General features: G+C 43.2%; 1 protein-coding gene and 1 long non-coding RNA gene across 4 annotated transcripts; both read left to right on the forward strand.

The window, feature by feature from the left end:
* Positions 1 to 392: 392 nt before the first annotated feature.
* LOC119123274 (dihydropyridine-sensitive L-type skeletal muscle calcium channel subunit alpha-1-like) lies at positions 393 to 17,376 on the forward strand. 3 transcript variants are annotated; one of them, XM_037252274.1, is made up of 42 exons: positions 396 to 712; positions 946 to 1,051; positions 3,408 to 3,547; positions 3,748 to 3,890; positions 3,999 to 4,151; positions 4,306 to 4,511; positions 4,570 to 4,673; positions 4,771 to 4,916; positions 5,074 to 5,155; positions 5,570 to 5,730; positions 6,213 to 6,438; positions 6,521 to 6,728; positions 6,821 to 6,941; positions 7,015 to 7,129; positions 7,274 to 7,376; positions 7,448 to 7,517; positions 7,583 to 7,715; positions 7,948 to 8,077; positions 8,155 to 8,214; positions 8,287 to 8,393; positions 8,464 to 8,551; positions 8,638 to 8,745; positions 8,854 to 8,906; positions 9,066 to 9,212; positions 9,424 to 9,625; positions 9,720 to 9,878; positions 10,167 to 10,277; positions 10,413 to 10,496; positions 10,651 to 10,698; positions 10,824 to 10,850; positions 10,922 to 11,047; positions 11,533 to 11,598; positions 11,665 to 11,756; positions 12,138 to 12,297; positions 12,444 to 12,571; positions 12,883 to 12,979; positions 14,400 to 14,502; positions 14,586 to 14,687; positions 14,905 to 15,035; positions 15,137 to 15,259; positions 15,471 to 15,600; positions 15,883 to 17,376. In XM_037252274.1, the coding sequence occupies exons 1-42, from the start codon at positions 525 to 527 to the stop codon at positions 15,918 to 15,920; spliced, it is 5,025 nt and encodes a 1,674-aa protein (XP_037108169.1). In that variant the 5' UTR covers positions 396 to 524; the 3' UTR covers positions 15,921 to 17,376. The 3 variants fall into 3 exon arrangements, 2 of the variants coding, with proteins under 2 accessions (XP_037108169.1, XP_037108168.1); XM_037252273.1 differs by having other exon boundaries at positions 8,155 to 8,393; XR_005098025.1 differs by lacking the exons at positions 12,883 to 12,979; positions 14,905 to 15,035; positions 15,137 to 15,259; positions 15,471 to 15,600; positions 15,883 to 17,376 and having other exon boundaries at positions 393 to 712; positions 8,155 to 8,393.
* A 4,956-nt stretch (positions 17,377 to 22,332) lies between these two features.
* Positions 22,333 to 23,495, forward strand: LOC119123281. Its single transcript, XR_005098027.1, has 2 exons — positions 22,333 to 22,748; positions 23,417 to 23,495. It is a non-coding gene; the product is annotated as an uncharacterized LOC119123281 (long non-coding RNA).
* The last annotated feature ends 4 nt before the right edge of the window (positions 23,496 to 23,499 follow it).

A 23,499-nucleotide genomic window follows, 5' to 3' on the forward strand; every position in this document is an offset into this window, starting at 1 on the left:
AGCTAAATAGTCAGCCTTGTGTCTGGTCCATTTTGTCTGATTAGCACACTGCCCATGATTTGTTGCCTCCTTACCTAGCCCCGTTCTACCTACGTATGCTTTCACACACCTAAGGGAAGCGAAAGGAGCATACCAAAAAGAATTGTGCTTGAATAACCTCAAAAGTTTCAATCTCTCTCTCTCTGTCTCGCTCTCGCTCTCTCTATCTATCTATCTATTGTATCTAATGTATCTAATCTATCTACGTCTATCCGTACACACTTTCACCTCTGTCGTAGACAATAACCTCCCTCCCTCCCTCGCTCCCTCCCTCGCAATCCAGACTATCTGTGGCCATACGTCATGTCAGCCACCTCACGCTACCACTGCCAAGTTCATTGTCTATATTTATTCTCTGGAGCAAGCAGCTGTTCAGTCAAGCAGTCGTCTACAAGTCAAGGGGACAGCTATTCCCCAAACGCATAAAGATGAGCGGGAGCGCAGCATGAACACTATTGGTTTTCGGTCAAAAGTCAATTGTTGCGATGGCAGACAGTAACAGTCCCCCGTTGTCGTCCTTCATCATGGATGAAGAAACGCTGAAGAGAAAACAGAAGGAGAAGTTAAAGAAACTGATGGCTACCGGTGGCAATCCAAGGCCTGCTCGATCTCTCCTCTTCTTGACACTCAAGAATCCCTTCCGTCGGGCTTGCATCAGTATCGTGGAGTGGAAGTATCCTCATTTCAAGGCAAATCTATTTGGATGAGTACACTTTGTTAGTTTTAAACTTGACTCATTGATTTTTGAGTGTGAATTTGAGTTTGTGAGCAGGAGTTTGAAAGAGGGGTTCGTTTAGAAAAATGTCTTTTTCCTGTCGACACCAAAGCAATGTTTCTCATATAATACGGAATCTGAACGGATTCAGGTTCAATCAAGGTATGCATGTTCCTATAAATGACATTCAGGCCATTTGAAATTATCATCCTCCTGGCCATTTTTGCCAACTGTGTAGCCCTCGCTGTGTACTTACCCATGCCTGAGGAAGACAGCAACATCACCAACAGCAATCTGGTGCGTCTGGTGCATGATTGTGTGTATTGTTGTTGTCTATGTTGTCTTTTTACTCTTTTTCAAACAACTACAATCTTTGGTTTGGAGTAGCTGAAATAACCCAATGTAGGATCAGGGATGCGAGCATCAGTGAAAAGGAGTCAAAATGCCACACTTGGCGCTGCTCTGAACAAGAAAGATAAAACAGAAAACCAATGGGTGGAGTCTGCAAAAACATCAGACTGGTTTATTTTTTCTCCATTTGGGTGACGCCATTGTCATGGCGTGACCAACATGTTCTTATGAAGAACCATGAAATAAAATGCCAGTGGTGGGCCACCTAACAGCACAAAGTTAGGGGTGGGTGCTTATCTTGGATTGGACCTGGGGCTTCATGCACAGTGTTTACATGTTCATCCTGTGCTCATATTGGCCTAAAGACATGAAATGATTGTTGGTGGAATGTGCCCTGTGGCTGCTGATCATTCCAACGTCTACTCTGCCCCTTGCTCTACGTCAGCTGGCACAGGCCTCGGCTTGCCCGTGACCCTGAATAGAACAAGGAGAAAAGGACTAAGTGGATAAAATCTCAGTACAGAACGGAATTGTAAGTACTGAGTGACTGTAATTTCAAATTGTCCCTTGAGAAAATAATAAAATGCCTACTGTGCTGTTGTCACATGTCGGTCACCCGGAAAGAGCAACACAGCACTGGTTATGTTTAATTGGACTGTCGCTTGTTGTTGTGCCACCAGCAGAGCGGCAGAGTAACAAGCCCGTCACGCCACCGCCACTTGTTTTGCTGAGATGTCATCGGTGCAGGCTTTTACCCTTTTCATTCTTCAGCAACTCGCAAATATAGTAAGACGGCAAGGGGAGAAGGTTGTAAAGGAAGCAGATGAGAAAAGAATGAGTGGTGCACAAAAAAATGTGACTGCCCGACGAGCAAAGCAGAAATATCTTCAGTGGCTTCTAAGATGCTGCTGAGGCAGGATAAAGGCAAAATCGGAAGCCTAGCATACCACGCATTTCTTATGCAAACGATTTGGTCACACATTTCAACATTCATTTTCTAAACCGCTTATCCTTACGAGGGCAGAGGGCGTGCAGGAGCCTATTCCATCAGTCCGTACCCTGAACTGGTTGGCAACCAATCGCAGGGCACATGCACGGACAAGTTGGTATGGCCTAGCGTGCATGTCTTTGGAGGACCTGGAGGAAATCCACACAGGCAGGCGGAGAACATGCAAACTCCACATCGGGAGGGCCGGAGGTGGAATGGAAGCCGCACCCCAACTGTGCTAACCGGTGGCGGCACAGTGGTCCCGCCCACTGTTCTGCAGTATTGCCAATGTCTTCCATATGAAAAAAAAAAAGGGTTTGGAACTGCAGAGAATCCTTAATTAATCGAATTGGAATTTTGAAAATCAGATTTAATAGCCAGCCCTAGTAGCAACGCTTACTGATGCCGACATGCAACAGAATCAAACTTTTATTGTATAAATGCACAATGCTCCAGAAAATGGTGTCAGCAAAATAAAGCAACAAAAAATCCATCCATCTCTACAGATCCACTCGCTCGCCTTAGGGTGGCGTGATAATAAATAAATCATCGAAAACACTAGTAATACACCAAGTTTAATTCAAACAGAATCAAAACTACCTACACATTTTCAAATCTAATGCAGGATCACTTGCAAGTTGCGAGGACAAGTCTACAAGGACACGGATGGGCTCATGTAACTGCTTTATCCCCATGAAGGGCAGCGGGATAAGTGCGTCAGTGTGTTATGTATCGAAAATAGACTGCTACCATGCTCGCTGCGTAAAAGCAGAGCGCATGCCTTGCGCCGAAATGGGAGAGGCCATAAAAAACATTCCCATACACTGCGGCCTTGTAAGTGACATGCATACACAGGATGGACTACAAGTTAGGCATAGGGCACCCCAGTGCCAGGTCCAAGGCAGATGAGCAACAGGTAGAGTGAGAGTAACAGGTAGGTAGAGGGGGGGATTGGATTTAATCACTCCAATATAGTTATAGGAGTGAAATTGCTTCAACCCCTTTCCCATTTTGGCAAGTCAGGTGATGACAGTGCAGGAAATGAAATGTACAAACAAACTGATTGTATAACAAATACTAGTCTGGAGGCCTAAGAAAATGTTGTTGATTTTTGCATGTGTGTGTGTGTGTGTGTTTTTTTTAATGTTGTAGTTACCGTACCTTTTGTGCAGCGTTGTGATGGTGCGTGGTCTTTAACAGATGTCAACTAATCCTTTGTGAATGAAATCAAACCATAATTTGTAAATAAGGTTGAGGTTGGGGTGGTTTTCAGTCGCGTCACTTAGCAAGTATGTCATGCTTGTTGTCTTACAGGAAAGCCTGGAATACATTTTCCTCATCATCTTCTCTGTAGAATGTTTCCTGAAGATAATTGCCTATGGATTTCTTTTTCATGCCGATGCTTACTTAAGAAACTGCTGGAATATTTTAGACTTTGTTTGTGTGTCAGTTGGGTAAGTTTTGCTGGTTCCATTTATAGAAATATGAAAACTATCCTTTAGAATTGTTACTTTGTTTGTTAATTGTTTCCTTCATTTGAAAATTGTAATTAAATACTACATGCACATTATTTGCTAGCTTTCAGTGCGTTTGTAAGTCAAAAGTACCCGTTGATGTTCCATTTGTTCAACCCGTACTTCATGTGCTATTTCAGACTCTTTACTGTGGCGGTTGATGCTATTCATCATATCAGTGGAGTTGAGCCTGTAGTTGGCGAAAAAGGTGGTGGTTTTGATATGAAAGCTCTGAGGGCTTTCAGAGTCCTTCGACCACTCAGACTGGTGTCTGGAGTCCCAAGTAAGTCCACCGCAGTCATCCACAACACACAACAGTTGATAACCTAGAAACAGAAAAAGACTGAAAGATGGATGGCTTTTGTCTCAAATGAAATGTGTTCCTCCTTAGGCCTGCAAGTGGTCATGAACTCCATCCTGAAGTCCATGCTGCCCTTGTTTCACATAACCCTACTGGTCTTTTTCATGGTCACCATCTACTCTATAATGGCTCTTGAGCTATTCAAATGTAAAATGCATAAAACATGCTACTATACAGGCACTGGTATGCTCTACTTGTTTTTCCATATACTAAACATGTATTGTAGGCTTGTCAGAGGCGATGTAGTTGTATTTCCTGCATATGGAGAAGGTGTACCTATTTAAATATGAGGGGCACGCCCAGGAAGTGACCTTCTTGCAATGTTGTCCTTACTCAGACATCGTTGCAACAGTGGAGAACGAGAAGCCCGCCCCATGTGCCCAAGCAGGGAACGGCCGTCGGTGCTCCATCAACGGCACAGAGTGTCGAGCCGGCTGGCCTGGCCCAAACCATGGCATCACTCACTTTGACAACTTGGGATTTTCCATGCTGACTGTGTACCAATGTATTACTACGCAAGGGTGGACGGATGTTCTATACTGGGTACGATGTGTGCTGTCGAAACATTTTGGGCTCAAATATGACACAAAGCATTTAACAGGTGAATGATGCCATTGGAATGGAATGGCCCTGGATCTTTTTCACCACACTCATCCTGGTCGGTTCTTACTTTGTGCTCAACCTGGTTCTTGGTGTGCTTAGTGGGTAAGAACTTTTGAAGCCTTTGAACCTTAGGAATGATGATCTTCTTTTAGGATCATTCACCCACTCATGATCTTTGTCTTGTCTTCTTTCTCGCTAGTGAGTTCACCAAAGAACGAGAGAAAGCCAAGTCCCGGGGTGAGTTTCAGAAGCTGAGGGAGACCCAGCAGCTGGATGAGGACTTGAAGGGTTATATGGAGTGGATCACCCAAGCTGAAGTCATGGATAATGACAATGAAGGCCAGAGTAAGGCCTACACAACAAAGCTGAAGAAATGAATACTGTTGACAACGCAACAAAATCTGCTCCACATTCAGAAAGGAAGCAATAGCACTATACGGAGGCCATATTTGGTGGTCACAATGTCAACGCTAACTGTATGGAAATGTATGACTCTATTCAGGTTTGCTCCCCACTGAAAATGGAGGATCAGAGGCAGGAAGTGCCGGTAAAATGGACACAATGCAGTTGATCATCTATTACTAGTAAGTTTTGGGTGGAATTTTCTCCAGGGCGGACATTATATACTTATAAAATAAATCAAATATATAGTATGCAAATGAATGAATGCAAATCTGTGAATGCAAATCTGTTCTTAATTACATTAAAAAAAAAAAGACAATAAAATAAAACAAATTTTGGAAAAGTCTTGCAACAAGGTCTTGATGAGGATTTAAAAGCCACTGCTATTTTGCTCACATATTGAGCGACTTGGTCTTATTCACTCAGCTAAGCTAAACTAAGCTAAGCTAAGCTAAGCTAAGCTAAGCTAAGCTAAGCTAAGCGGAAGCACTCTTTATTGACCAGCTGCCACTGTCCACAGCTGTTTTTTCCTTAATTACAATACAAGTTGTACAGATGCATTTCCTTTCTTCTTCTTCTTCTTCACATTTGCACAGTAAACAGGCTCGCAAGTGGAACCGTTGGTTACGCCGTAAATGCCTAGTGTATGTTAAGTCCAAACTTTTCTACTGGTGGGTGATTATGCTGGTCTTCTTCAATACACTTGCTATTGCGACAGAACACCACAAGCAGTCTGAAAGGCTCACAAACTGGCAAGGTCAGAGCAACGCTTCCCTGACACTTTTGCATGAATCCATTTGGGCCATTTAACACACACTCTTGGTCATCATTTTCACTCCAAAACCACAATCACTTGCAGATGGCTTGCCTTTGAATATCTTTGTTTTTTTTTCCCAACTTTGGGCTTGTATCCAGTTACTCACTGACTTCAAACCAAGTACATTCTGTATCTGTTTTTGTAAGCCCTTTCAATATTTGCCTGACGAGATCAATCAATATACGTATGATGTCTATTATTATTCATTTTCATTTGGCATTTTCTATTTCCTCGGGATCAAGTGTAAAAGAATAAGCAGACAATTCATTGATTCATTCCAAAATGTGATGTTTTCATTGTTGATTTGGATCAAAATAATTGAAAGCATATCTTTTTTTAATGTATGATTCTAAAACTCTTGAAATTCTGCTCTTGTCATTTTTTCCCCCCCTGGGCATTCCTTGACATTGCGGGCCGCGCAGACAACACCAATACTCTACTGCTGGCCATGTTTTCCCTGGAGATGTTGATTAAGATGTACGCGCTTGGCTTGTCGTCGTACTTCATGTCACTCTTCAATCGTTTTGACTGCTTTGTGGTGTCCACCGGCATGATGGAGCTCATCCTGGTCCAAATGAACATTATGTCGGTCATGGGTATCTCAGTGCTGCGCTGCATCCGCCTGCTACGCTTGCTCAAAGTCACCAGGTAAATGATCTGAAGTACGACGTAGAACACATTCCAGCAGAATAACGACCTCATATACGTATACGGTTGCTATACTTTTTAGATACTGGACATCTCTGAGTAATCTGGTGGCTTCCCTCTTGAACTCAGTCCGTTCCATCGCCTGCTTGCTGCTCCTGCTTTTCCTCTTTATCGTCATCTTCTCCCTGCTGGGTATGCAGGTGTTTGGAGGAAAGTTCAACTTTTCGGACCAACCAAAACCCCGCAGCACTTTTGATAGCTTCCCTCAAGCCCTCATTACTGTTTTCCAGGTACAGGAATGACGGTTTTGCTTCGAGGGCTTTGCTCTCTATTGCTGATCATTGCTAGCAGCTCGTAAATTAGTGCCACCTACGTGTTTCAGATTCTTACAGGTGAGGATTGGAACGCCGTCATGTATGACGGCATCATGGCGCACGGGGGACCCAGCATGCCTGGAATCCTCGTCAGCATTTACTTCGTCATCCTGTTTGTTTGTGGAAATTGTATCCTTTGCGTTTGCCTGCATGCTCATCACCCAATCGTGAAGTGATATTCTTTGACCAGAAAATTATTCAGTCATTCTTTTAAACGTCTTCCTGGCCATTGCGGTCGATAATTTGGCGGAGGCCGAGTCTTTGACTTTGGCACAGAAGGAGAAAGCAGAGGATAAGGAGAGAAAGAAAGTACTCAGGTTGATCTACCTTGATGCATGCATGCACAATAACTACAAAAGACAAATGTTCTGTGACGGACTGACCGACCGACCGACTGACCGACCGACCGACCATCGCTGATATAAACAACGAAGCGATCCTCTGAATCTCCTGCTCCATAGGACCAACTTGCCCAACAAGACTTCTGAGGAAAAAGCAAATCTTGCAAAGAAATTAGCCGAGCAGAAAGCCAAGGGTGTTGAGGGCTTCCCCACGACTGCTAGAGTAAGAGATTTTTAGGCAAAGCTAAAATGTATTTCACTGCTTTGTGTATTCATCCAATTCTTAACTTTCAGCTCAAAATTGATGAGTTTGAGTCAAACGTGAATGAAATTAAAGACCCTTTCCCTCCAGCTGACTTTCCTGGTAAACAACGCTTCAATATTTGCATCGAAAAAAGACATGCTAATCCCCCTTTCCATGTTACTTAGGTGACGATGAAGAAGAGGACCCTGAGATCCCGGAAAGTCCGAGACCCCGTCCAATGGCTGATCTTCAGTTGAAGGAAGAAGCGGTACCGATGCCAGAAGCCAGTTCATTTTTCATCTTTGGGCCACAAAACAAGTACGATGTTGTTGATTGCTGACATTCACAAAATGTCAGCAAAAAAATACAAATGAATAATGATCCTAGAAAAGAGGCAATAAAGCTTGCTCTCAGCTGCACTTACAGCACTCCTATTGATTATTTTCACCGTCATTGGTACCTATGTATATGTGGTTGAAGTCAAATTGAATTCCATAATGTTGAATCTGACAATTGATGAAACTTTCTGTATTTCCAAACCCTTTTTTAGGTTCCGCAAACTGTGCCATCGCATCATAAATGCAACCACATTCACCAACATCATCCTCCTTTTCATCCTTCTGTCATCCGTTTCTTTAGCGGCTGAGGATCCCATCGACCCCGTGTCCTTCAGGAACCAGGTGATAAACAGTACGCATGTGTCGGCTGTGCAACTTTCAAATGTTTCATTCACACAATTGCAATTCACGTGAAACAGGTGTTGGCGTATGCTGATATCGTCTTCACTTCAGTGTTTACAGCAGAGATTGTACTCAAGGTCGTAAAAACATCCAAATTCAATATCGTGACAAAACCAAAACGCTCAGTTCTTGTGTTCACTGCTTTTCAGATGACAACGTATGGCGCATTTCTGCACAAAGGCTCTTTCTGCCGGAACTCATTCAACATTTTGGATCTACTGGTCGTCAGTGTATCATTACTCTCCATGGGAATGGAGTAGGTGGATTCCAAAAACTCTTCAATTCTTCCAATTCAAACTTCTGTAATTCTGTCATTTCCAACCTAGATCCAGTGCCATCTCCGTGGTGAAGATTCTGAGGGTGTTGAGGGTACTTCGACCGCTGAGAGCTATTAATCGAGCCAAGGGCCTCAAGGTATGGGGCTGGAAATGATGGGATGGCAAGCTTTGGGTTCTGCCTTCATCAGGTATTCAAGTGTTGTCATTTCATTTGATGTCCAGCATGTGGTCCAGTGTGTGTTTGTTGCTGTCAAGACCATCGGGAACATTGTTCTGGTGACCATGCTGCTTGACTTCATGTTTGCCTGCATTGGAGTTCAGCTTTTCAAGGTAATCCTATTGCAAAGAGGAATAGCATTCTTTTCCTGTTGTTTAACTTGATACGCTGCACGTCGACACCTTCGATTGCTGAAAATCTTTTGTGCAACACTTTATCAGGGAAAGTTCTATTCCTGCACAGACCCAGACAAAATGACTGAAGAAGAATGCAAGTAAGCACATTGATGTAAATATAAAGCATGGTGAAATGAGATTGGCTTGTGCTGCTGATGGATATTGGATAATAGCGCAGAAAATGAAACCCAAGCATAACTCCGAAGCAAGCAGAGTGCAACAGCGGTGTTCCAAAGTCCTTTACCTTTGTTACTCAGAGGTTGGTATATAAAGTATCAGGAAGGAGCACTTCACGAGATGGAGGTCCGCAAGAGGGAATGGACCAACTCGGAACTCAACTTTGATAACATCTTCAACGGGATGCTGGCGCTCTTCACCATTTCCACATTTGAAGGATGGCCCAAGTAAGTCACCATCATAAGATGGACAAATGCACATAATGACCACTGAAATACCTTTTCTTTCTCTTTCTTTCTTTCTTTCTTTCTTTCTTTCTTTCTTTCTTTCTTTCTTTCTTTCTTTCTTTCTTTCTTTCTTTCTTTCTTTCTTTCTTTCTTTCTTTCTTTCTTTCTTTCTTTCTTTCTTTCTTTCTTTCTCCTGTGTGTTTCCCTTCAGGATCCTTCACAAAGCCATCGATTCAAATATGGAGGATCAAGGGCCGGTGTACAACAACCGAGTTGCCATCTCAATCTTCTTTATCGTCTACCTCATCCTTATTGCCTTTTTCATGATGAACATATTTGTTGGTTTCGTCATCGTCACCTTCCAGGAGCAAGGAGAGCAAGAGTATAAAAACTGTGAGCTTGACAAAAACCAGGTATGTGTCCCAAAACGACATACATTTCTTTTTCCAATCTCCATGGATGCACGCTTCAAATAGTTCAATGACATAACTTGAATGATTTCTCCAGCGCCAGTGCGTGCAGTATGCTCTCAAGGCCCGACCGCTGCGGTGTTATATTCCCAAGAACCCATACCAATATCAAGTGTGGTACATTGTCACTTCCTGCTACTTTGAATACCTTATGTTCCTTCTGATAATGCTCAACACCATGTGCCTGGGAATGCAGGTATGTACACATTATACAAGTTCTTGTGATATCTCTGCATTGCTCCTTTTGCCTAATTCCATCCAAGGCAACTATTATGATACAAGACTATCATTTCGACTCAATTCATTCCATTCATCCATTTGTCTTGAATCACCCTTAGAGTCACAAACTATAATAACTCATTTAAAAAGTATCAAAGTGATTGGTTCCATTCCCTCGTGATTCACCGCACTGTATGATGAGAGCAAATCTTTTTTACAAAATGGACCTTACCTTACAGATTTGTGTTTGGCCTTTGACCCACAGCACTGTAATCAGTCCGACCATGTTTCCCACCTATCTGACATGCTAAATGTCATTTTCACTGTGCTCTTCACTGTGGAGATGATCCTGAAACTGATGGCCTTCAAAGCTAAGGCGAGTAAAAATCGGTGACATTGCACGTCACATCAACACATGGCCTCATAATGATTTAGAAGGAGGCACTATTTGATTTACCCTTTGAACAATACAAATGAATGCTAATAATCCCACATTCTGCTTTTGTCTTAGGGTTACTTTGGAGACCCCTGGAATGTTTTTGACTTTGTCATCGTCATTGGAAGCGTCGTGGATGTGATTCTGAGTGAAATCGATGTGAGTATTTCACCTTGTTTTCCTGAATTTTTACTCACTTCTGTGCTCTGTTTTGTTGGTCATCAATTTGTTGTGTTTTTGTCTTCTGGGACAAACCGTATGAGGACCAAAGTCCAATTTCTTTTGACTTGATTTTTGCCCTCCCACCATACAGGCAGCACTGGTGTCCTCTGGAGGGCTCTACTGTCTCCATGGCTGTGATGTAACTATATCAAATGCATTGTGATTGCACGTAGACTGTCAAATGCATACATTGTAGATTCTATAGTGCACTGTACATTTTGGCAACAAAAAGGAACAAGAAAAAAAACAACATTTTCTTTGCAGGCAGTGGATCCGATGCAAGCAATTGCGGTGAGTCGGAGTCCAATCGAGTGGTCACCGAGGAGTGTTGTGGACTGCTCTTACTATTTCTCTCTTTTTAGTCTTCGGAGAATATGAGTGTGTCAATCACGTTCTTCAGACTGTTTCGTGTTATGCGTCTCGTGAAACTTTTGAATCGCTCTGAAGGAATAAGGAATCTCCTATGGACCTTCATAAAATCCCTTCAGGTTGGTTCCATTTTTGTCCTCTAGTGTAAGCCCTCCAAGCATCCATCTTGAGATGAGAAAGTGACAAGATCAAAAGGTCATCTGGATAGCATCTTGAAAAGCACTCTTAAGCTTTTGTGTAGAGAGGCTAATCAAAAACCTCATTGAAGAGGAAAAACAGTGGCGGTGTACGATTCCTCGAAGCACAGATGAGTTGATACAAGAGAGTCCGTCGAAGGGAATCATCGGCACAATGCATTCTTATGGCAAAAGCAATGCAGCAAATCCTTTTCGAATTGATTTTTAAGACCAGAGCCGGAATGGACTTGGCTCGGTATCTATTTGGATTAAGTCGGGTGAAACAACCCGACTAATCCCCAGACTCCACCGAAAAGTGGTGCGCCGGTAGGTACAGTATACCAGCCATGTTAGACAACAGATGACATGATGTTGAATTGAATTGATAAGGCTGTTGCTGTTTGGCTTGATTGCTCTTTTTCTTGTAGGCTCTTCCCTACGTGGCCCTGCTGATTCTAATGCTGTTCTTTATATATGCTGTTGTTGGAATGCAGGTACGTATGCTTGCCAAATCTCGGTTTGGCAAGACTGAACCGACTTTGATGGCAATTTCTCTCCAGATATTTGGCAAAATTGCTTTGGTTGATGGGACGTACATCAACAGGAACAATAACTTCCAGACCTTTCCACAGGCTGTGCTGCTCTTATTCAGGTTGGTGCTAGAATTCAAAGTGGCGGAAAAAAAGCACTGTTCTTCTTTTATCAAGTAACAATAAGACATGCACCAGAAAGAGCTGGCCATTCAGCTGGAGAGGAGAGTGTGAGCCTTTCTGCTGTGTGATAGCAGTAGAAGATCAAAGGATGGAACGCGATGACCCCTTTACCACTTACAAACAATTACATGATGGAAATGGAGACTACACGAAGAAGGCACACGGCAGCATACAGCTTCACTTCATAGCTCCAAGACTGCCACACTAGCAATCGAGATGAATTCAGATTTAGTTCGATTTTTACATCATTCAGACGCTGACCTATGATGAATGAAATGATCAAATCGAGTGGTCCGCTGGTAACATTTTGTGCTTTGCAGATGTGCCACAGGTGAAGCCTGGCATGAAGTGATGCTCGCAAGTATGTATGGCAAGAAATGTGACGCCAAATCAGATTACCTACCTGGAGAAGAGTTCACCTGTGGATCCAACTTTGCCATCATCTACTTCTTGAGTTTCTACATGCTTTGCGCTTTTCTGGTGAGATGGAGGAAAAAAAGAGTTTGATCAGCCACACATTATTCAGCCGTGAAAGAAAATCTGTCCACATAGTCTGTGTATTAGGTAGAACGCTCGTTTTGATCTTTTGTCACCTCTAATGGCAATATTGCTCATCTCATTCACAGATTATAAACCTGTTTGTGGCTGTCATTATGGATAACTTTGACTATCTGACCCGTGATTGGTCCATTCTGGGGCCCCAGCACTTGGATGAGTTCAAGAAAATATGGGCAGAATATGACCCAGAGGCCACGTAAGTAACTGATGATATACGTACTACATACGTAGTGTGTAGTCAAAAGAGAGCTTTGGAAAAACGCTGGCCGAACTGGTGGTCATTGCGTTATGTCAGACACGTGGGCTGACACCATTCTACTGAATTGGGTATGAAGTTTGCTTGTTTCATCTGTTAAAGCAGGCGTCCTCGCACATTCCAAAACATGCAACACTTTAAGTTGTGAATGCTTGATTGTGTACACGTGCCTTGCCATCGGCTGTGGTAAGTGACGTCGCAAATGCATCGGTCGATTGATTCGTATTTCAACTTTTTGTTTTCCCCCCTAGGGGGCGCATTAAGCATCTGGATGTAGTGACCCTTCTACGGAGAATCCCCCCACCTCTGGGTTTTGGCAAGTTTTGTCCCCATCGTATTGCCTGCAAGGTACGCACACATCGAAGAGGCACACACAAACATTGGCCCAAAGTCCGCTCGCTGTGAGAGACTCCACTTAACCTCGAAAAAAATGGAGGAGTCAGATGTACTTGTTGAGTATATACAACGAGACCGCGTCCTTGATTTAATATCTTAACTCAAGATCAGAACTCAGTATACTCTTATATCAAATTAACATTACCCAGAAAAAGGAATAAAGGTACTCTTCATCTGTTAATAGCCCCCCCCCCCCCCATTTTCTTTTCTGTGTTACAAAGAAAAGCAGCACTGTATTGTATAAAGTCCACTTTCTAGAGCACTTAACAAAACGGTAGTGTTGTATGTGTGCCTTTCAGGGATGAATGACATCAGCAATGTGTTTGAATGTCCGGACATCCATTTTTGACTTTTCAATGCTCAATGCAATGTTGCTGAAGAAATTGCTGGCTTGCCAAGTGTGCTCTCTCTGTGGCAACGTTGTGGGTATTATTCAAAATGCACGCAAATTGAAATGTTTTCTGACCGAGCGAGCGAGCGAGCGAACTCACAAAAAAGTGACATTGTAGCATGTCCATACGTGTAGCTTCCCCATTAGGATATTTGTAGTGCATTGACATTAGTTAGGAAGTCAGGAATTCATTCGGAGGCCGCATTACTTCCTTACAAAGAGAGCAAGATGGATGAAAACGGTTGTGTGGGGATACGTATATCCACTGAAAGAGCACTTTGCACTTTTTCATTTGGTTGAAATGCAAACCATTTTTGACAGGCATACCTAACATTAAATGGCGAATACTAATTTGGTCCAATAGTGGCAATGAAACACACTTGATGAAACCTCAAAATGAGATAAGGAAAACTGGTCAGATGGTTGCCAAGAGCTGTCTAGCAACTACAGTCACAGGAACTCCTTGCAAACAATGCTTGTGTTGTACCACTGACAAGGAAGCTTTGTCCTACTCAACCAGCACGCCAACAAATATATTGGTTACATTTTTCAAAGGAAACAGTCCCAGAAAAGAAGGAACATATCTTTTTTGCAAAATGGCACTCATGATACAAGTGCAGCGGTTGTACCAATGAGTGTGTACCTGGCCACTGGTTCTTTTGAGTACAAGTAGAGGGAGTCAGGATACCAATAGCAGCACACTTTGCACATGTGGCGCTTGACGGACCTAGTCAAGCAGGCTTTAAATAGGGAAGTTAACTCGCTGGGAACAAGTGACAGTGAATAGCGTGATTGCAGGGGCGTGGCTGAGAGTGACCTGGATTTGCCAGCTCTGGTTGTGACACAACAGATAGATAAATCAATACACATCAATAAAAAAAGAAGAAATAAAAGTACAGACAAGCATGATCTACTTTGAATTAAATGTCCAAATTAAAGACAAAGAAAAATGAATTCAAAGTCTTTTTCCTTATGATGCAGAGGCTCGTCTCCATGAACATGCCGCTCAACAGTGATGGAACAGTCACCTTCAACGCAACGCTCTTTGCCCTGGTTAGAACTGCACTGAAAATAAAGACGGAAGGTTTTTCATTTCTATTCTTTCATTCCTTTTCTTTTTTTTTTTTGTTTTTATACAACTTATACATATTGACTCTTATTTTCCAGGTAATTTTGAACAAGCCAACGAGGAGCTGAGAGCAATTATTAAGAAGATCTGGAAGCGTACTAGTATGAAACTGCTGGATCAGGTCATTCCACCGATAGGAGGTTAGCGTGAAGACCGACGCTTCGTGTATTACAGTACATTTCATATTATGTACGACAGGACAGAAAAACGAGGTGGAATGGTAATAATTACAAATAGAGATGGTCACTGTTAAGACATTTTGAGTTATTGGTATTTATATCACCTTTGAGTTGACTACAGTACGAAGAAGCAATCATTCACAACTCATTTCTTGCTTTCTCTTCTCTTTGCTGTCAGATGATGAAGTGACTGTGGGAAAATTCTATGCGACATTTTTAATTCAGGATTATTTCAGGAAAATGAAAAAAAGACAGGAGGAATATTATGGTTACAGGCCAACAAAGAAAAGCGCCACAAATGAGATACAGGCAAGTATAGTTACATAATTGTACGTATGTCAGAAAGAAACAAGGACAACGATGACTATTTCATATACTGATGCCATAACTCCAGATACTATATCCTTCAGGCAGGACTTCGAAACATTGAGGAGGAGGCTGCTCCCGAGCTCCATCGAACCATCTCTGGTGATCTACTAAATGAAGATGAGATGGACAGAGTTACTGATGAAGCTGTAGAAGAAATCTTCAGGGTAAGTGTTCGGGTGTGTGTGTGTGTGTGTGTGTGTGTGTGTGTAAATGTGTAAGTCTTTTATAAATTCTATGCAATGCACAATCTGATTAAATAATTGTAAATATGACTGTTTTTATTTCACTGTCAAATAATTAGCTGTTTTTCCAAAGAGCTATTTGTGGCATTTGTGACTCACTGTAAATCAATATGACAATTACTTGGCAAAACAGAGGCAAGGCGGTCTTTTTGGAAACCATTCTGATCCCTTTGCCATGGAGACTGATATGACCAGTGGCAACCAGGCTACAAGTCAACGGCCACTGCAAATGGCAGAAGGGATCACTAATGATCACTCGAAAGGTATGGATTCAATGCATGCTTGAATTTTGCAGCATAGCACCATTTTTTTGCATTAAAAAACAAAACAAAACAAAACACCAGCACCAAAATGATTGCATGTTCAGGCCAAATGATTGACTTGACCATTGCATAAGACTATGCTACTCCGCTACTTTGCTTTAAGAGAAATGAATGACTCTTGGATTGCTTTTACTTACTTTCTTCGCCACTCGATGAACTTTCAATTGGTTTTGGTTCTCAAAAGTATTCTTTTTAACCTCAGTTTCACACTTCTTTTGACAGAAACAGCTGGGAGAAATGAGCCACGTTCAGCAAATTAAAAAGCACTTTTGAAAGAAGAAAAGTGAAGCAAGCAACTTGTTGCAATGGCAGCCTTTGTGTGGCTCCTACAGTGAACTGCTTTATTTTTATTTATTTATTTTTTTCTGGCCTATACTGGATGTACAAAGCTGTCAGAAAGTGAAAAATGCATTTCCTTGGGCAATTTGAATTGAGTAGTGACCACTGTGACTTGATTTTAAAGTCCCCTTTGTTGTTTTAAAAACAACTTTACTCGTTGAGGTTGTGTGCTTCAGATAGGTGCAGTTTGACCACTGTGACTTGATTTTAAAGTCCCCTTTGTTGTTTTCAAAACAACTTTACTAGTTGAGGTTGTGTGCTTCGGATAAGTGCAGTTTGTCCAGGGCCTCTTCTAGCTGCCTGGTGTCTCAGGGGTCCAGAAAGATGGCAAAATGGAGCCATTCCAACTCCAACCCCCCCAGACAGCTATGGCACACAATGATAAACACAGTGAGGACAAAAAACCCCATCTATGGTTCTACTCAACAAATGCCAACACAAGCGACTATCTCAATAAAGTCGCTAAAAGAAACCTAGCAGTATCAACGACGACAATAAAAAGTGGGCGGAGGCTGGTGTGATAATGCTGGAATTCCACTAGAGAGCAGTCATGATCTAGCCAAAAGAAAGCGAAGGTGAGCGAGTGCTTGACTGCTTCAGTAAATGATCACGTGTGGAAATTGACACTGTATGAAGTATTCGTTGGCCTTGATTTGGAGAATCGGCCTGAATGGAATTGAATGCATCGATTTCGATTGTAACGAAATTGACAGTGTTTCTTACAGTGGATAACAAAGGAATACTTTTGGTTAAGCCCACAAAGGTAAATCTGTTTGTAAAACCATCCAATAAAGCCACTCAAATTCTTGATTGGGATCTGAGTTGAATGCGGAGATGGCATTTATAAAGAAACTATTTTCGAGTCTGTTTGTTTTTCCACTTGTGTCATGTCTGCTTGATGGCAGAATTTCTAACAGGTCTCTCTGATTTCATTTTGCACCTTACTGAGGCAGCGAAAGCTGTGCACTTAGCAAAGGACAACCGCTGGGCCATATGAATGGCCTTCTTGTCTGCGATGGTAGCGCTGGCAAATGAGGCACCTGCAGTAGGTTAGGCTGCTAAGTAAGAAGTTCCAAAAACACCACAGAGGTTTGTCATTTTAGGCTGAAGCACCGTTTTCATTTTCTGCAGACAAATCCTGTCTTTACTGCAAGATTCTATGTTGAAAATACATATTTACTTGTCAGTGTCGTGCGTGCTCCATACGTATGTAGCGGCAGATTACAAAAACACTTTTCACATTTCTTCAAGGCTATTGTTAAAGTTCAGCCTGGGCAACATGGAGCCGGCTTGATTGTAATTACAGAAGTCATGGTAATGATGTCATCGATAGAAATTGAGTGTTCCCAAAAGAGATACAAATCACATCTGAAAGTGTTGTGGAAGTGAAAAAGAACAAATTCATATTTTTTGTCATCATTACAGCTCATCCACACAAACACAACATTTTTCAACGAGTGAAATAATGACTGGGATTGTGCAATAAGTTTCATGGCAGCTCTTTAGAGAATTCTTATCGCAACGCTGCGGACTTGACTGAGACATTTGAGTCCATTTGCAAACCAAACACAGAAAGAAGAAAATGCCCATTCTAAGACAAACACAGCAGGTGCAGGACCTGTCAAAAGAAGAGTATCAAAATGAAAGAGATCTTAAATATCTGCCGTCAACATAGCTTTTTTCAAAAGGTTGTCCACGCCGACGAAGCCAAAGCACAAGGGGTCCGTTTACATGGACAAAATGTCTTCATTCCGATCAGAGTTTGGATTCCAATTCGGATCGCAGAGAGACTAGAAATATTGATCCGATTCGTACTTCATTGACAGGGCCGTTACTCTATTTGTTTGGTGGCAATATCCAAAAGGAACGGTGCTCTGTGGGGATGTGACTTTGTAATGGAGCTGTGAGAATCATTATCTGCTTCCTCTTGTAATTCTCTGTCGGCACTGACATTTTCTAGCTGAGCGATACATTTGGCCTTTCACGATGGGACCGCTTGGTGTCCGTGCAATTTCATCAAGGCAAAAATAATGAAGGCATGACATTTGATCCTCTTTTTAGCCCTGAAATATGTTTTGTCTCAAGAAGACTTCAAATGACAAACGTCGGGAAGAATAACAAGTGCCAAACTCAAGCATTATGTCTAGCGCTATGATGAATGAATAATGATTGAAAATGCTCTGCTCTGCTCTGCTGATAGTTGCTTGCTTGACATTTGAGTGCACCCCCACCTTACTGGCTATCCATCAAGATGTTTTATTACTAAAAGCACTTGGTGTGTGTGTGTGTCATTTGCCGACTGCTCCAACCAATCAAACACGATGCAGACAACAGCGCCCATGTGTGCTAGACAGTGATGACATGTCTCACACACACACACACACACACACATCTGTCACACAGCCACTGTGACTCATACATCTTCATTAAGAAGCTAAGCAGCAACGCTTGCGTTCCTAATAGTGAAGGGAAACAAGAGTGTCTCTGCAGGTAAATGAGGATGCACAAGTTCCTTCCTTCCTTCCTTCCTTCCTTCCTTCCTTCCTTCCTTCCTTCCTTCCTTCCTTCCTTCCTTCCTTCCTTCCTTCCTTCCTTCCTTCCTTCCTTCCTTCCTTCCTTCCTTCCTTCCCGCTCCCTCTCACGCCATTAAAAGATGCCTAAATTATGAAAACATGACTTCTAATTGTAAGATGACAACAGTCCTAATTTGATTCCAAATAATAGCTTCATCGTAATTGTCGTGAATACGCATTCCCCGGCCAAACTTTTGAGTGATGTGGCAACTCTTAAAGTTTTCCTCCAAGGTTAATGGCCTCCCTCCAGGCTTTAACATTCCCCTCGTAGCCCCATAATGCTCACTCTTTGGGCCTGGGGTACAAATATATTCTATTCAAAGTGCTCCAGAGGGGCCACTAAAGCACAACACGGTGGTTGTGCGTTTCAGAGTGTGCATGTGTGTGCATTGGTGCCCGTGCGGGCCGGCCGGCCAGCCAGCGAGAGAGCGAGAGGGCGAGCGAGCGTGCCTTTATAGTGTCTTTATTGTTTTAAGCACCCATCGGTATTTAGTATTCTTTCCACCGTGTGTCCTTGCATCTCTTTCATCCTCTGTTCTTTTCCCCTCTCTTCTCCTATTTCAGATGAGAATACAAATGTTTAATGGTGTGAGAAGGGCTTTGAATAAACAGATGCATTAACATCAACCTGGATTATTTAGTACGGTAATGTCCAGAACGGCTGAATTCTTTGATCTGCGTTGCATTGGCAGTTCATTGCAATGTGCTGCTTTGCAGTAGAGGAAATGAATGTTACTTTGACAGTATGTGTTATCCATCCATCCATCCATCCATCCATCCATCCATCCATCCATCCATCCATCCATCCATCCATCCATCCATCCATCCATCCATCCATCCATCCATCCATCCATCCATCCATCCATCCATCCATCCATTTTCTGAATTAAATCATTGAAATAAAGCAAATTCTTCCGATAAACTGCCGTGTCAGTGAATTTTCATTTATCTCTTTAATTCTTTACAGAGACAATACAATAACTACTTGCAGCTAATGGGAAGCATATGGATTTTATTTATAGTGCTAGTGTTAATTCTCAACTCCAGTCACCAGTTGCGCTAATTCACAACACTGCAGTACAATATCGAGTAAAAAGTTCCTAGCACACAATTCAATAATCCAATATTGCAATTGGCCAGTGGTAGAGTGTCCGCCCTGAGACTGGAAGGTTGTGGGTTCAAACCCAAAGACTCTAAAAATGGGACCCATTGCCTCCCTGCTTGGCACTCAGCATTAAGGGTTGGAATTGGGGGGTTAGATCACCAAATGATTCCCGAGCGCGGCACCGCTGCTGCTCACTGCTCCCCTCTCCCCCAGGGGATGGATTAAAATCACACGGGGATGGGTTCAATGCAGAGGACAAATTTCACCACACCCAGGTGTGTGTGACGATCATTGGGACTTTAACTTTAACTTTTTATCCGAGGTCATATTAGGTGTGGGGGGGAATTCAGCGAGGGCGTGGAAAATGACTTCCCGGCTTCCATTTTGGCCTGCCTCATTTTGATCTACGCGGATGGAAGGTTGACTGGGGGTTCTCATTTCAACATGCTCCTTTGTTTGTTTGTTTGTTTGTTTGTTTGTTTGTTTGTTTGTTTGTTTGTTTGTTTGTTTGTTTGTTTGTTTGTTTGTTTGTTTGTTTGTTTGTTTGTGCGTGCGTGCGTGTATGCCTAAATATGTGTGTGTGTGAGACAGTAGAAGAGCCAGAGGCAACTCAAGTGTGAAATTGTGTGATGGTTTGTCCATTGCACTTCATTTAGTCACACATCAGCCATCTCTCCTTCTTGACAACTTTCTGAACTGCTCCAAAACAAGCCTCAGGGTGAGATGCCAACGAAGCCCTGACAGTATACAATAAGGTGTGTGTGTGTGTGTGTGTGTGTGTGTGTGTGTGTGCGTGTGTGTGTGTGTGTGTGTGTGTGTGAGGGCTGAAAATGAGAGTAATAAAGCCAGCAGCTGCCATGGAAACCAGGCAGGGCAGAGGCTACCTCCTTCTATCTGTCGAGGGACCCATCAATCAGGATCTCAAGCATGCTACAAACATGTGTACTGTATACACAAGCATAGCCGCAATTAAACTTGGTAAGTGACCCTTGTGTGTGAGGTTTCCAGCACACACGCACACACACTCATACACTGAATTCAACTTCAACACTAACAACAATGGCGTCACAACATCCATCCATCCATGCATCCAATCGTTATCCGTAGTGCTGACTCAGCCAGGTGAGAGGCAAACTGGGACATGTCACCAGTTATTCTTTCTTTGTTTTTTTCCTCTCTACGAGCTGCTGCTGAATCATTTACTGTCATTTCTCCACAACAGACTGTCACGTTCTCTTAAGTATCCCGCTGTGGACCCGGACTATCGACACAATATTCTCACAGAAGCTGGTTTTGCTCAGTGCACTATCAAACTAAATTCAGGGCCTGGTACACTATTGAACTAAAATGAGATTCCTCATCAAGAGAAGCCCTAACTGATCATGGCTTTGGAGGGATTGAACTATGTTTAACAGTTCCTGTGAAGAGCGCAAACACTAACCATCCAAGAATTGAAATATGTATGGTTGATCATCCATACAAATAATATGAACAGTTGGGATTTGTCTGTGAGGACTATGTAGAGTCAACTAACTGATGATGAACCTGACAATCTGGTATGGGTCATCTACTCGTGCCGGGTACAGAATGATGATGATGATGGAATTGTTCAGTGGCAAGCAGGGATTGTATCGAAAGGAATGTCAGCATTACATGTTATAGAAGATTCATAGGACAAACAATCCCAGTAATGAGACACCATTTTTGTTTTTGTGTCTGGATGCTGCCTGCCTGCCTGCCTGCCTGCCTGCCTGCGTGGCTGCCTGCGTGGCTGCCTGCGTGGCTGCCTGCCAGCCTCCCTGCCTCCCTGCCTGCCTGCCTGCCTGCCTGCCTGCCTGCCTGCCTGCCCGCCCGCCCGCCCGCCCGCCTGCCCGCCTGCCCGCCTGCCTGCCTGCCTGCCTGCCTGCCTTCCTGCCTGCCTTCCTGCCTTCCTGCCTGCCTGCCTGCCTGCCTGCCTGCCTGCCTGCCTGCCTGCCTGCCTGCCTGCCTGCCTGCCTGCCTGCCTGCCTGCCTGCCTGCCTGCCTGCCTGCCTGCCTGCCTGCCTGCCTGCCTGCCTGCGAGGCTGCCTGCCTGCCTGCGAGGCTGCCTGCGAGGCTGCCTGCCTTCCTGCAATAGCTCAATGTGTGGATCCTTGTACTTGATCACAGGTTGCCAATAGCGCTCACTTCAGCAATAAACTCCAGCCTCGTCACAGAAAAGCTGCCTTTCAATCCTCTTTCCCTTTTATCCGGGTCCCAGGGAAGCCTCCTCCTTTTTTTTCCCCAGAGAACATAAAGAAATGCACACACACACACACACACACACACACACATCCAAATTCCGGACACCACACACACACTCACATCCCTCCCTTCCATTAGGATTCTGTTCAGGGCACTTTCCCATTTGCATGAGTCGGTTAGCCATGCGTGGGGAAACCAAATTCATGAATGATAAGCAACCCAAAAAGTTTGTGCATGTGTGAGTGGAGGAGGTGGCGCCATGCTTGTTGAATCACCGTCCACCTTTCTCGAGCAATCTGTAGCAACGTAGATCATCTGACACACGCGCCTGCCTCCATGATGTGTCACTGTGCTTCCATCATTTCCCGCCTGCTACCTACCTACCTACCTACACTTGCCTCCCCCATCCTTTTTTTTGTCTTCATTCTTTCTCTCCACTTTTTCTTCTCCTCCCCCTCTGCACGCACGCACGCACGCACGCACGCACGCTGTGTCATCAACCCAAGTTAGAAAGAAAAATGTTACGGCAGATAATAAGAGGAAAGGAGCAGCGTAAACGACTCCGAAAGAAGACCCAAAGCTGGAGGGAGTTGTACTTCTAAAGCCCACCAGTCGAATCTTTCGTGGAATATCCCAGAAGATGAAGCTAAGCAAGAGGGAGAAGATGGAGAAGGATTCGAAAGCAGAAGATGCCTGAAGAGGGTACGCATTAAAAACTCAAAAGAACATGAACTGCAATAAAATGGTGTGCATGTGGTTCTCCTGCTTTAGTTTTTGATCTTGAGCTGCTTCTTATTCACTCATGCTGCTCGCTTGTGACTGCAGGCTCACGTCTTTTCTGGACTCAAGTAAGAGCGGCTTTCTTTTCTCTCCATTTTTTTTTTTTGGTTTCTTTTTCATTCTAATTAATTCCCCCCAGTGCAGATTCTCAAAGAGCTTGTCTTTCCCTCGCTGGCTCCGTCCGTCTATCTGGGTCCCATACATGTTTTCCACTCTCCCCATCTGTCTTCCTTTGAGAAGCAAATAATTGGATGTGGAGATTGGCTGCTCTATGCTCCAGCAAAGAAGCCGCTTGTCGTCACACATGGAAACACACACACCTGGAACTCATGGTGTGTGTGCCTGCCGAGAGAGAGGGACTTTTTTTATCCACAAGAAAGAGCTGAAGTGAAAAGTGTCAACCAATCTAATATATATATTGTTTTAAATTATCGACACACACCATTGGACGAAGAACGAAAGAAGTTGAGTTTTAGAGTTTGAGCAAATCTGCTTCTCAATTCTGAGATCCAGATTTCGAATCTCTGCTTCAGTTTTCCAGTGTTTAGTTTGCATGTTTTCCACGTGCTAGTGACATGACACAACTTAATATGCAAGTCAGGATGGATTTGCTAATGCACGTCAAGTCAAAGTTACAGCAACTATTCAAATGATTACACTTTGTATTCTTGGCATGGTCTTGCACATCTGTGCAAACTAGTTCACATTCGGAACTCGAAAATGTTGTATTCCGCAGATGAGAGAGACAGAGAGCAAGCGAGAGAGATGCAGAACTACCAGAGAACATGAAATGTGCGATCATTTGGGAGCGTAAGAAAA

The sequence above is a fragment of the Syngnathus acus genome, chromosome 5, assembly GCF_901709675.1.
Source record: "Syngnathus acus chromosome 5, fSynAcu1.2, whole genome shotgun sequence".
Classification (NCBI taxonomy): domain Eukaryota; kingdom Metazoa; phylum Chordata; class Actinopteri; order Syngnathiformes; family Syngnathidae; genus Syngnathus; species Syngnathus acus.